Raw genomic sequence first — 14,720 nt, 5'->3', positions numbered from 1 at the left:
CATCCCTGAAAACACCCACTCCCCTGGGCTCCTGCAGACCCCTCCTGACTGCCGGATTGGGGTCCTGGCCAGGCCTGTGCTCTTGCCACCCAAACTGGGGCATCACACAGATATAGGAGAGGCCGCACCAGCAGACCCATGGAGTGACTGGGGGGACGTTGGCCTCCATGGGGATAGGCCTGGAGAAGCTGGCTGCTGCGTGTGGTTTCAGCAGGACCTGGAGACCCCTGAACCCACCAGCTCATTCATGGCTCAGACCTCTTTACTATGATGCAGTCTTTCCTTCCTCATTGAGAAGGAAGGCTGGGACTCAAACTCCTGGAAATGGGGACTCAGTGACAAACCTTAACACTGGGTTATAAACCGTGACTCTGGTGGCCTTCCTGAGAGGATATTTGACAAATGAAAAAGGTGAGGGGCAAGAGTCTGAGGACACTAGATGCACAAAGGAAGGAAAGACAGCGAGGAACCACCATGAAAGGAGAAAAAGGTTCTTTTTGTTTGAAAAAGACAGACCAGGATTCCAGAAACCAGATTGGCCAACTCCCCAGGGTCTGGTGGCTTCTCCCTGGAGGGGTGCACTCTGGGGAGGTCACATGGCAAAGAGGATGGACATTTCATGTATTCTCGTTACCGTGCCCACATCACTGGAGGGAAAGACTTCCACAAGCGAGTCACTCTGCAGTGTAAGTGGTACAAGAAGGCGGGTACCCTGTTCTGCGGAAACGGACAAAATAGGAGGTTATGCCTGCCTGGACGCTGCAGCATTTACACCGTAGCCCGCATTCAGGGTAAACACGTGACACGGGGCCTGATCAGTCTGCTAAGCACAGAGCTCAGGGATGTCCCGGCCTGCGGACCCCACCCTTCCACTGCTTCCTCAGCCGTCCCTGAAGGTGCCAAGACGTAGACCCCAGAGGCCACAACTTGCAGCCCCAGGAGACCTTAAAGAGAATCTCCCACACACCCTCCAGGGCCACGGGGCCATGTACTCAAGGAAAATTCTACACCAAGAACCTGAGGTTTGAGGACCAGCTTTACCACCAAAAAGCTCCGTGGCTCAGAGCTACTCACCACTCCTCTCCAGGCCTCAGTTTCCCCATGAATGGGTTGAAATAGATTTAGTGGTTTTCAAATTTTTCTTGGCTGTGGAACTCTTGGCTCAAATAGAATTTGACTCAGAAACTGGTTGGCGCAGGTAAGACATCCATATGTCGAGCTGCTCCGGAGGAAGGAAGGACAGGAGCATGGTGAGCTCAGAACCAGCTGATCGCTCCCAGGTTCCATTCAGCCAGACTGAAAACCAGCTGCCTAGACCATCCCTGCAGCCTCTAGACGTCTCTGGATTTCTATGATTCTGCGAAAGTGTTCTCGTGTTTTACTGCGTGTTGATCTGTGTGCTCACATGTGTGGTGGGGTGAGAGAATAGAAAAGAAGAGAGAGCAGCCCCTGCTCTCAATGGGTTACAGCAAGATGGAGAACACAAGGCGTACACACAAACACAGACACACACACACACAAGCACATCTACACAAATATGCACACTCGTAAGTAATCCATATGGTTGACTCGAGTGTGCCTTAGCTGGCAGGCAGGTTTATGATGATGTCGGTCCCTGGGTGAGATATAAGTGCAGGGCACTTTAAGCTCACGGCTCTCTCGCATGCATGATCTTGTTTCCTCCTCTCAACTGCCCTGTGAGTTTGGTATAAGGGGAATTATCACTTCCAGATCATACATGAGGAAGCCAAGGCGTTGGATGCAAAGAGATTCGGCCAAAGTCACATAGCAACTAAGTGGTAAAGCTGGACCTAGACCCAGATTCTTGGTCCTGAGCCCTTATTCTCCCACATCAAGGGACAGGCAATGTGAATTCTAGGTAATTCTGAGATCCAAAGTAGGCGTTACTGTACAAAAAATCAAAAGAGGAGCTGAGGAAGATCGACAGGAAATCACTGGGAGAGACCTGCCTGACATGTGGTCTGTCACGAGCAGAGGCCCTGTACCACTTAATGCGGCTGTGGACACACACGTCCTCTCCTCTGGGTTCCAGAACCACAGCAAACCCAGCTAACAGCTCAGGACCCCACCATGGCCGAGTTGGTACTCACTTGCTGGTGAGATGGAGCTTGGGAGAGAGCCCGTTCTCTCCAAAAATGGTGATGAAGACATTGGCGTCTGTTCCTGCACCACGAACGTCCCCTGTGGCTGTGACCACCTCATACACTGAAGGAGGAAAGGAGAAAACAGATGGCAAATGCAGAAGAAAACCCAGAATCCGATGTGGGCTTGGAGAAGCCATAGCTCCTGCCAGTCCCGCAGGAACTCTATGAACCCCTGCTACAACCCACAAGCCTCTGAGCCAGCGTCAGACCCACACCAAGTCCTGCTGCGAGACCAATCCTCCCATTTAATGCTGAGCACTCATTTCACAGGTGAGGAGCCTGAAGACAGGGGACAAGCTGAGGTCACGCTCTACATGGTGTCAACACCAGAGCCACACCAGAGGCCCAAGGCCTCCGGACACTCAGTCTGTGATCTTTCTGACACAACACAATGATGCCCTCCTAGACAGCTTTCTCCAGAGCCTACACCTGGCTCTCACCTTCCTCTCTGCTCTCTATCCAATGCAGCGGCCTTACCAACCCTCCCTTCCCGTGACTCCCTGGGCACTGCCACTGCAGTCTCAGGATAAGCCGTCCCAAGGCTGGGTGGTGCAGAGCTTTGCCAGGGAGTCCCTCTTTGGTGGGAGGATTGATTTCCCCTCTTTGTCTCCTTGAAGCTTGTTCTGTTTGCTGTCAACCCCTTTCCTTTTGATGTCCCTGGTTCTGATGAAGGTCCCCATCAAGGCACCGTGAGGAGGAGAAAGGAAGCAGTACATTTGCATGACTCCCTGTCTCTTGGGATAACCAAAGCCTTAATTCTTCACAGTCTACACCACAGGGGTGCCCAACCTGCAAACAACTCCTGTGTCCCTCCTTGGGACACCTCCAGGACCCGCAGTGTTGCCCACATGTCTTGCACATGCACAAGGGCATTTCCAAACTAAGTGTTCACGGGAGAATGACCAGCATGGTGAAAATTCTAGAACCACATCACATGAGAGGAAACGTAGAGGCCTGCGGATATTTGGTTTGGAGAAAAGGAGAATCTGGGATACAGGTGAGAGATGAAGAAACTTCTCAATAGTTGATTCAAGGGTACACAGCTACGTCTTAAACAGGACACTAACCATTTAAAAAAATTGACTAATTGGACTTAATAAAATTAAGACCATCAAGAGAATGAAAAGGCAAGCCACAGACTAGAAAATATCTGGGATGCATAGGTCCAGCAAAGGACTCATACCAAGAAGATGTAAAGAACTCACACAAATCAGTAAGAAAAAGAGAGACCACTCAATTTTTTTAATTGGCAACAATTTCCTTAAAAGATAAACATACACTTAACATAAGATTCAGAAATTCAACTTTTAGGTATTTACCTAAGAGAAATAAAAACACGTCCACAGAAAGATCTGCTCTCAAATGTTCTGGCAGCTTTATCCATAACAGCCCTAAACTGGAAACAACTGACATGTCCGTCAACAGGTGAATGGACAAACAAATTGTGGTATATCCATACAATGGAATACTACTCAACAATAAATAGGAATGAACTACTGACAGGCACAATACGGAAGACTCTCAAGCACATTATGCTGAGCAAAGAAGTCAGACACAAAACACTACACACTGTAACGCCATTTATATGAAACTCTGGAAAAGACAAATCTGGTCTGTTATAACAGAAAGTAGGACATGGTTGCCTGGGGTTGGGAATAAGGGGGATTGACTGAGAAGGGGTGCAGGGAACTTTTGGTGGATAACTTGAATGTTCTATATATAGGTTGTGCAAGTGGTTACACAGATGTATACCTTTGTCAGCACTCCAGCAGCACATTTAAAATAGATGCATTTCATTGTAAAGTAAATTCTATTTCAATAAAGTTGAAAAATGGGCAAAAGACAAATAGGCATGTCATAAAAGAGGGTATCCAAACGGCTGATAAACATATGGAAGAGGGCTCATCGTTATAACGCATCAAAGAAATGCAAATTAAAATTACAATGAGATACTACTATGTACCCACCAGAATGGCTAAAATTAAAGACTGACAATATTAAGTATTGGCAAGAATGTGGAGCCACTGGCACTCTCATACATTGCTGGTGGGAGTGCAAATTTGTGTGAGCACTGGTATCCAAACTTCCTCCCACCCTAGGACCCAGAAATTCTACTTCCAATTATAAATCCAAGAGAAATGAGTGCGTGTGTCCAACAAAAGATGGGTACAAGATCTGTAGCAGCTTTCTGCATCAAAGCTAAAAATTGGAAATAAACCCAAAGTCCACCAACAATAGAATGGTTAAATAAATGGTGATGTATCTATAAAACACAACAGTATACAACAATAAAAAGAACAGACTATATAACATGTCACAGCATGGATAAACCTCTCAGATATAATGTTGAGTGAAAGAGAAGCTAGACACAAAAAAGTGTGTACTGTATGATTCCATTTATATGAAGTTCAAGAACAGAAAAACCTAACGTGTGGTGACAGAATCAGGAGAGCTGTTACCTCTGGGAAGGAGAGTGAAGGAGCTTTCTGGAGGTTGGAGGTCTTCTGTGTCCTGTTCTGAATGATGGTTACAGAAGCATGCACATGTGTAAAAATTCATCACGCTGTACATTTATGAGTTTTGTGCTGCACATATATTATTCCTCAATTTTAAAATTTTAATTTAAAAAGTTCATATAGCTGAAGAACTATCTTGCAGAAGTCAAAAAATATCTTGTGGAAGACAAAATTCTGTTTGGCTCCAGAGGGGAGGACCTCAACTAATAAAGTCCCCTGGTCAGCAAAAAGCGTCAACAGCAATATAGGGTTGCTCCTGGCACATAGCCTGGACAATGAGAGATGCTCAATAAATAATTACCTGGATGAATGAATGAGCAAATAAATGAATGAATGAAACAAGCAATGAAATAAATATGAACTGTGGAACTAAATTGACCAGTATTTGAATCCCAGTTCTACCATTACTGGCTATGAGATTTCAATCAAATTTCTTACTGAACCTCAATTTCCTCATCTCTGAAGTAAGGATAATTTCTTCCTTGAAGGATTATGATAAGGATCAAATCAAATCAAATAAAGGTTTCAACATTCATACTCACTGACTTAGCATTTCCACTTCTGGGAACTTATCTTACAGACACTCTTCCATAGCTGAATGAAAGATATGCATTCCATAAGAGGTAGACTGTTATCATCATCTTCACATCATCATCATCACCACATTATCCTCACCATCATCACATCATCATCACCTTCATCGTCACCATCATCATCACCGCCATCATCATTTCCATTATTGTCATCATCATCATCATCACCCCCATAGTCTCCATTAACAACATCCCCAAGAAGGATGCGTTGGAAAATTATATCCCAACAGATGCTGGGAAACCCCAGACTGGGATGCAGGAGAGGAGAGGGTCCAGGGCTGGAAGCTTGTGCAGGATGGCCTCCGCCGTCCCTTCAGATCTCAGATTCTGGTATTAGTCACTCTTCCCTTCATGGGCCCCAACTTAGTCAGGAGATAGACCAATGCGCCAGGCTCAGCCTTCCCTCAGAGCATTGAGGGAGCTCTCTCCTCCCTCTGGCTGTTGGTGAACTCCAGCGCAGCCTAGGGGCAATGCAAGGAACAGAGAAGGAAACCTAGGAGTTTCTCCTCTTCCTTCTTCCCCATCACACTCTCCAAGGTTCTCTCTGTAATGCAAGAACCCAGAGCTCAAAGGGAGTAGGAGATGTGTCATTCTAGAAGTGAGAGGGTAACAATGACAGTGCAGGTGAAGCTCAGCATGTGACTATCATCCACGTTTATTGCACACGTCCTGCAGCTGACTGGACAGTCAGTGGGTCTGTGTCTCAGAAATGTCAACGTGGCGCCCACCTCTCTAGGATCTTCTCCAGCTATTTTTACCACAGTCAAGATTGAGCAATACAAGAGCAACGACCAGCCAGACTGGCTAGATCCAAGTATTTGTCAATACTCAAGCACCACATTTAAAGTAGATGCATTTCATTATAAAGTAAATTATATTTCAATAAAGGTAAAAAAGGGGCAAAAGACAAATAGGCATGTCTTAAAAGAGGATGTCCAAATGGCTGATAAACATATGGAAAAGTGCTCAGCATTATTACTCATCAAAGAAATGCAAATTAAAATTACAATGAGATACTACTATGTACCCACCAGAATGGCTAAAATTAAAGACTGACAATACTAAGTATTGGCAAGAATGTGGAGCCACTGGCACTCTCATACATTGCTGGTGGGAGTGCAAATTTGTGTGAGCACTGGTATCTAAACTTACCCTCTCCCTAGGACCCAGAAATTCTACTTCCAATTATAAATTCAAGAGAAATGAGTGTGTGTGTCCATCAAAAGATGTGTACAAGATCTGTAGCAGCTTTCTGCATCAAAGCTAAAAACTGGAAATAAACCCAAAGTCCACCAACAGCTATTTGCCAGCTTTGTGGTCTTGGGTACGTTACTCAACTTCACTGTGCCCCAGCTTGTTCACCTGAAAAGGAAGATAATAAGAACCTAACCCATCTTGTTGGGCTGCTGTGAAGATGAAATTGGTTCAGATGAGAGAAGCGCTCAGTGTAGTATCTGGCAGCATCATGAGATGAAAACGGAGACCTGCCTTGGGAAAGGATATTTGAAGTTCTTGTCCTCTCTCCTGCTTGTGACCTTGCTGAAGTCACTTAGGTTCTCAGAGCCTCGGTCCTTAACCTGTGAAATGGGACTAATCACACCGCCTTGACTCTTCTCGGGGATGTTGAGGATCAAATACAAGAATGTGAAAAGGCTTCAAAAAGGGTGAAAAGAAGAGGGAACACAAGAGGGATAATATGGTCACACTGTGGCACAAACTGAAGTGGACAGGGTGGCAGCTATGAGAGGCTCTAGAATGCTCTTACCAGCAGCCACGTGGGCTGAGGAGAATCACCCCAGCAGCTGAGAGTGTTTGTCAAGGCTGCTGCCCCCACATCTAGCCTCAAAGCCTCTCCTGCCACCAGACAGTCAGAGCTTGGAGCACACACGCTGGGAGAGGGCAGCAATGCCTCTCTTGTTCTAGGACCCTCTTTCCCTCCCACAAACCCCGTCTCCACCCCAGGAGATGCCCAGGACACTGTGCTGAGAAAGTGGTCCTAGCTGAACCACAGCCTTCCTGGTGCCTCGGCTGTGATCACCTTCTCCGAGTCTGGGCCTGTGCTGGGAGCTGGATGAGAAGGGAGGACAAGCTCAGGAGGCCCCACCCTCCTGGAGGTCAGGGTGGCTGAGGCTAAGAGCCCAACACGCCAGACATGTATGAAATGATGGAACAATGGAGAACGGCATGTAATCAGGGAGCTCACAGTGGACTGGAATTAAGGAGGGCTTCATGGAAGAGGGGGACCTGAGCTGGGCTTTCAAAGTTAGGACAGCAAGACAGAGAAAAGGGGGAGTGAACAAGCCCAAGAATAGGCACAGAGCAGGCGTTCAATAAATATTTGGTGAATGAATGAATGAGTGAGTGAGTGAATATGGTGCCTATAGGAACTAGTGAGCCACTCTGGAGTAAGCCCTGAGAATTTAAATGCCTTCGGGGACCAGGTGGGCTGCATCAATGAGTAAAAGAGACGTAGTGTGAGATGATGGGGAGAGTCTGACACACTGGGAGTCCGCCGCCTGTAGGAGTCCACAGTCAAACGTGTTTTAAAATACTGTCAAGGCAAAACAACAACCACCAAAATAAAATAAACAAAAAAACCCTCTGCAGGCCAAAATTGGCTCCCAGATCCCCAGTTCACTCCTCCTCTGGTTTCCCTGGCAAGAATGTAGAGCATTACAAAGCAGGTCACATAAATGCCAGAGGAAGATGAGATTCAAAGGACAAGACCTTGGGGTCCAGAGCCCCAAGTGCCCTCCCCATATGGGCCACAGCATCTCATTGCAAGGCCCCAGGGTGGATGAGAGAAGGGTCAGGACTCCTCCCCACCCCTCAGAGCACCTGTCGGGCACTCTGCCTGACACAGGCCACATCACGGAGACCAGGCTGGAACGTGGCTCCTGGGATGTCCAGGACCTGGACAGTGTGGGCACTGCGGTTCTAGTCTATTCTGTGCCCCTAAGACTCTGACTAAGGGCAGGTTGCCTTGCCTCTCTGTACAGGCAGGACCCTAGTGTAATGCTTGCCCCATTTACTCTGAGGAGATGTAACTGATGCAATAGGGTAATCCATGAGGAAAGGGTTAGGTTGGAACCTAAAATTCCTCCCTCAAAGCAAGAGACATGACCCCCCCCACCACCCCAGTGTGCCCCTGCCCGTGCCCCTGGGCCAGGACCACACCTTTGGCCTTGTAGTACTCGTGCTCCAGCTCCTCCTCATCGTCTTCCGAGGCGTAGTTCAGCAGCTCCTGCTCGTACAGGGCTAGGAAGTCGATGTCTTTCTTTCTCCTCTTCTTCTTCTGGGGCATCATTTTGCCGGCTGCCCCTTCCTGGCTCTCGCTGGCTCACTGCGCCCACCTCCTTGGCCGGCAGCCTCTCTCCCTGAGCTCCCGCACCCACAGGCCTCCTGTAGCCTCAGGTCTGGGTGGGCCAGAGCCCACGCTTGAGTCCCCCGTGCCCACAGTGCTGCTCCTGCTCGCCTAAGCCAAACCTCGGTGCTGTGTCTCTCCCCTGCCTCTCTCCCACCCCTCTCTCTGCCACCCTCTCCCGGCCACCTCCTCCTGCACCTGCTCTGGGGTTTCTCCTTGGGCCTCATCACTTATTTATGGAGACTGAGGGCAGGGTGTCCTCCTTACCCCCCGCCTCTCCCCACCGGTTCCCTCTCTCCCTTCATAGAGAATCAGGTGACATTGAGCCCTTGGCATCTGTTTCTCACCTGGCCACACAGCAAGGGGGCCCCCTGGGACCCCTCCAGGCCACCCCAGGAGCAGGTGGGGGCCTCCCACCATGGAGATCTCCCTAACCTTACAGCCCTTGAGGGCTGTGAACTGCCTCCCCCCAGAGCTGGGACCTTCCTGAGGAGCACAGGGCCCCAAATCGGCCAACCTCCCAGGACTCAGAGGCCTCCGTTTCTCTCCATTATTCATGACCTCTGATCAGCTTACGGAGCAGGCAAGGTTCCTACTGGATCCTTCTCATTCTCTCTGCTTTCATCTTCTCAAGACTGCTGGATTCTGGAAGTGATCATTCGGCCAGGGGAGACCCACTGCCCTTCAGAGACACTGCTCTGATGGAGCAATCACACAAGCCACAAAGTGTGCACTGCGTCCTGAGTTACTGGCATTGCCAGGCCAGAGCCAAGGACGTTGGCGAGGCCACCACGTCCTCAGTGACCCCTTGCTCTGTGGGAACAAGGATCACCACCCCTGGTGCACTCTTAGGCTCCCAGGACCTATAATATGCCCACAGACAGTGGGCTTCAGTATGCATTTGTTCAGTGAATGAATGAATGAATGAATGCATGCACGCATGTGTACATGAACAAATTGCAGGCAGATCTATAAAGCAGCCGTGAAAACAAGGCCCACTGTTTCTGCAAGGAAAACAGTCTGGGCTGAAAAGAAATCACATGTTAAATAATATATTGGTAAAATGAGTGTTCCAGAACAGGTACCATTCTGAGAACATTTGGCCTGGAGAAGAGGACATTTCCGCCTTCGCAGATGGAACAGTTGTCCTGTAGAGCAAACACTAGACTAACCCGTGTGGCACAAAGGGCAGTGTGACGGCCACGGGTGGGGATTACAGAAAGGCAGTCTTCAACCCAATCCAAGAAGAAGGCTGGAACACTGAGTGCTGCCTGGGGTGACAGTGCCACAAGAGACGTGAGTTCTGGACGGCATCACTCGTCAGCCTGCAGCAGGGGCGCTCCCGCGCCTTTGTGGTTTTGGACCTCACAGCCCTCATCTGGCAGCTGGACAGTCTATGATGCTGGAGGGCAGATGCAGGCAGATGGTGGAGGAACCACGACAAGTCACCCAGCCAGGGGCCAGAGCCATGGGCCAGAGAAGAGTGCTAGCCAGGTCCAGGTTCTGCTGCAAAACCCGGCAGAGAGAGGGGTCTGTCCCCATTCCAGCAGGGACTGAGAGGAGAGCCTGTGCCAGCCGTGCCTGGGGCCCCGAGCCCGAGGCAGGATTCAGAAAGGAGGAGGGAGGTGGTCTGCAACAACAAGACTTTCCTGGTTCCTCCTTTATTTGTGAACTCCATGTCCCACACCTCTCTGCCCAGACCTGAGCCTACCTATTGTCCCCTTAGCCCCAAGCCCCAGCACCTAGAACCCCAGCTGCCACCTCCCCTTCCCTGTTCAGAAGCCTTCTAGAGGAGTCACAGAAGGTATCAAAGTGCTGCTCTGTGTCTCCTCCCCTCCTAGATGCTCTCTGTCAATGCCACCGTTTCCTAAAGTGGGATTTCAGGACTGCCTGGATTAGAGGCTCCAGAACTCATCAACATGCTGATTTCTTCCCCATCCCCAACCCCACCCCCCAGACCCATTACTAATCAAAATCTCAGAAGGTGAAACTTGGGAATCTACACTGTCGACCATCCCCTCTCCCCACTCCAGGGGGTTGGAAGGTTATATGTACTAAAATTTGGAAGCCATAGGAGCCTGTACCCACCTGGGTGAGCTCACTAACTTGATCGGCGCACCTGGGCTAAAGGGAGAGGATTAGCAAGCTTCCATCCCAGGGGTGCGCCGCCCCTGCTGCACGCTGGCGTCACCTGGAGAGTGTTTAGATGCTGATGCCTGGGCTGCACCCCCAAGACATCCTGATTTACCCAGTCTGGGGTGGAGCTCGGGCACCACCAGGAGGTTTGTAAAGCTCTCAGGTGATGCTAATGTGCAGCCGAGTTGAGGATCACTGAGCTCCCTCCCCAGGTAACTGGGGTGTGCTGATCAGGAGACTTCGAGAGGCGTCACAGAAGATGCCACCTGCTAAAGGTGCCACCTGATGAAGGTGCACATGTACTCTCACCCAGAGGAAGGACTCTAAGGGGGACTTCCAGATGGAGAGGAGAGGGTGGCTCAGGGACAGATGGAGAAGGACATCACAGCTGCAATCTGCTCTCATCCCTTCCCTGAAGCCTGGGGCAGCTTTGTCCTGCCCTGCTCTTTGGAGCCACCCCAAGTCCCCACCAGGGGAAGGCATTTCTGGCCCGAAGCGTCATCACCCAGGAAAGATCAACTTCACCTCCTCCCCTGTTCTGCTGAGGAACAGCGCTCGAGTCAGCGCAAAGTCTGCATGAGGAATAGGAGCGAAGTTTAATTGTGGGCGACACGCGCCCCCTGCTGGCAGCATGTGGTTTGACTTCTTGTTAATTCTACATTTGGATTCTTCAGAAGACCTTAAAGATTACTGGGAAATTTCTAGGGAAATATCATTTTGCGTGAGGATCCATTCAGAGGAAAAATAAAACAAAGTGCCCATTTTGCATGAGGGCCCATTCAGAGAAAAAACAATAAAATGTTTATTGGAATATTTTTTCAAAAAATTGAAATCAAGGTAATTTTAGAGACTCCCATGGCATTAAAACACAATGATTAAGAGAGCAGGGCCTGGAGCAACAGCAAGTGTTGACGGGAACATGGAGCAACTAGAATTCTTGTACTTCTGGTGGCAGTGTAAAATGGTACAGCCACTTTGGAAAAGAGTCCGGCACTTTCTCATAAAGCTAACCATACGTTTTCCCACACAACCCACAAATTCCACTCCTGGGTATTTACCTAAGAAAAATGAAAACATATGTCCACACAAAAGCTGCATGTGAACGTTCGTAGAAGCTTTATTCAAAATAGCCAGAAACTAGAAGCAACTCAGATGCCCATCAACTGGCCAATGGATGAACACATTGAGGTGCATCTTTGTGATGGAATGCTACTCAGCCATAAAAAAGAATGAAGTAGTGGTACATGTTATGACAGGGATGAACCTCAAAAGCATTATGCAAAGTGACATACTGTCTGATTATACTTGGGCAACATTCTAGAAGATATAAGACCAGACCAGCGGCCATAGGGCTGGGCATGGCGGGAGGGCACTGACCATAAGGGAGCACGAGGAGGCAGTGCCTCGCCTCAGGCCTCCACCATGTCTCTCCTGCTGACCCACCTCATCCACTGGCTTTCCATTTCCCTGTGAGAGCCTATCTGGGTCAGGCCCACACTGCAGACCTGACACTGACCTGACCCCCACCCCAGGATCTTTGGTGCGAGGATGCCGCACATGACTGGCTGGGGAAGGGTTCTCAGGGCACGCTTTGTAGACCCACTTCTCATCCCAGGCGGGGCCAAGGTCAGTGCCATCCAATCCTCCAGTCCAGGCTAGGCAGGAGGCCCTAAACTGTGTAGGGTGGTCACACACCCTAATTGATAAAGCTGACACGTGGATTCCCATCAGTTTCTTGATAAAAACAACAAAGGGCAGACAAGGTAATTATTGGGATCCCAAACCTCTGGTAATAGAAAAAGACCCATTTATCCCATTGACCATTTGCACGTGTGCACAAACGCATGCGCTTACACACAAAATTATCTCCTTGCAAATGGTCTCCTCTCCCTTCAAGTGCATGCTCCTGCTGCTGAGTGAATTCCCCTGAAGCTCGCCTTTCGGTATGTCACTCTCCACTTCAAACACCGTCACTTACACCTCAGTGCAAACAAATGTTATCAGCCAGGATCCTGGATCACAAGCAACAGAAACTAACACTGGCTAGTTTAAGTAGGAAACATATTTATTTAAAGCTCATGTCACGGGTGGAAGGGATCTCAGAATTTCTGAGAAGACTAAGAACTATGCTTAGGGGCTGCACACTCGAAAGGATGCCTGGAATTGGGCTTGTCTGGTGAGGACCCCACTGCCACCAGCACTGGGCCTGGACATGCAGTTTGGCACCAAGCTTCAGCACTGGCTGCCACTGCCCCTGCTGATGCCACCCTCACCAGAATGGACTCCGCTGCCTTCTGCCCATTCAGAGTCTGGGGCTTGTGCATCTGATTGGCTGAGCCTCAGTCATGTGCTCACATCTGGCTGCAAAGCAGGCTGGGAAAGTATTTGGCATTTTCAACTCTTACATTGGGAGCTGTGCTCGGTTGCCAATAGAATGACAAACGTCCCTGATGCTAACAGAACTCAAGCTCCTCCAGCCGACCTTGGAGGCCCTCTGTAATCTGACCCAACCTCCCCTGTAGGAAATCCACACTGTAGTTAAACTGAGGAAGTCTCTGTTTTTTTTTTTTTTTTTCTTAAAGAATGGCACCCGAGCTAACAACTGTTGCCGATCTTTTTCTTTTCTACTTTTTCTCCCCAAAATTCCCCCAGTACATAGTTGTATATTTTTTTTTAGTTGTGGGTCCTTCTAGTCGTGGCTGTGGATGCTGCATCAGCATGGTCTGACAAGCGGTGCCATGTCTGCCCGGTCCCATGTCTGGGATCTGAACCGGTGAAACCCTGGGGTGCCAAAGCGGAGCGCACGAACTTAACCACGCGGCCACAGGGCCGGCCCCAAGTCTCTGTTTTCTAAACACGCCTGGTGCTTTCCTCCTGCAAGCCTTAGTTCACTCTGACATTAGAGCCGGAGCGTGCATTCTTGAACTAGCCAGCTACTGCTACATAACAAGCAGCCACAGAAATCTCGGCGGCATGAGCCTTATTTCTCATGTCTGGGGCTCAACTGGCAGTGCTGCATCAAGCTACAGGACGGCTGCACGTGGCTGGGACAGCTCTGTGCTACATGGGTTCACTCTGGGGCCAGGTGGAAGGAGCAGCAGCTGCCCAGGGAAAGCTCTTCTCGTGGCCGTGGCAGAAGGGCAAGGAGGGTGGTCCTGGCCGTGCAGCTCCTTTGAGGCCTTCACTTCCATCACGTCTGCTAACATCCTTCTGCCAAGCAAAGCCACACACATGACTGAGCCCAGAGTCAGGGGCTGTAAAGGTATAGAGCAAAGGGTGTGGACACAGCAAGCGGTGAAGAACTGGAACCAATGATTCAATCTACCTGGATGACTTATCCCTCCCACCAGCCTGCGGTTCCTTCTGAGTCGGTCCTCTGTATCCCCAATGTCCAGGAGAGTGTGACTGTGACTCTCAAGAAATGTCAAGTGAATGAGCAAACTACTGGTGTGTGTGTGGTGGGAGAGGGGGCCTACGTAAGTGCCAAGAATAAGAGGACGTGTCCTGACAGCTCTGGCTTCCACCTGCGGCCTGCCACCCACCAGTTTCTCCCCCAAGGTAACCAGCTGGTCTGGCATCTCAAAATGAGCTACCTCCTATTCTGGGAGCAGGGGGGTGATGCAGTGTTGTGAGGTTGGTGGCTTTCCTGTTTCATTGAAATGTTAGTGCCCACAGCCATTTCAGGCAAACCTTCTCCCTGGTTCCAGCTACCTGGGGTATTAGAAACAGCACACTTCCACCACTTCTGTCCCCTCCAATCCACTCTGCTCAGAGCAGCCAGAGGGATTTTACTTAAAAATAAATCAGATCATGTCACTCGCCAGCGTATATGCTCCAGCGGCTTCCTATGCCCTTGGAATAAAATCCTGACCCCCTCCTCAAGGCCCACGGGCTCTCACTTCCTCATCCTCTCTCCTCCTTCCCCATTCTCCAGCGACCTGGCTCC

At 49.5% G+C, this 14,720-nt stretch overlaps 1 protein-coding gene across 1 annotated transcript in view; it reads right to left on the bottom strand.

The window, feature by feature from the left end:
* LOXHD1 (lipoxygenase homology PLAT domains 1) overlaps positions 1-8,581 on the bottom strand; it is a 169,384-nt gene extending 160,803 nt beyond the window's left edge. The window contains exons 1-2 of the mRNA XM_046672168.1: positions 8,452-8,581; positions 2,112-2,226 (exon numbers count right to left, since the gene is read on the bottom strand). Coding sequence (XP_046528124.1) covers positions 2,112-2,226; positions 8,452-8,581 — 245 coding nt within the window. The remainder of the gene's footprint in view (positions 1-2,111; positions 2,227-8,451) is intronic.
* Positions 8,582-14,720: the final 6,139 nt, after the last annotated feature.

The sequence above is a fragment of the Equus quagga genome, chromosome 9 (assembly GCF_021613505.1).
Source record: "Equus quagga isolate Etosha38 chromosome 9, UCLA_HA_Equagga_1.0, whole genome shotgun sequence".
Lineage (NCBI taxonomy): Eukaryota > Metazoa > Chordata > Mammalia > Perissodactyla > Equidae > Equus > Equus quagga.
Note: the sequence above shows the minus strand (reverse complement) of the source record. Positions and strands in the feature narration are given on the sequence as shown.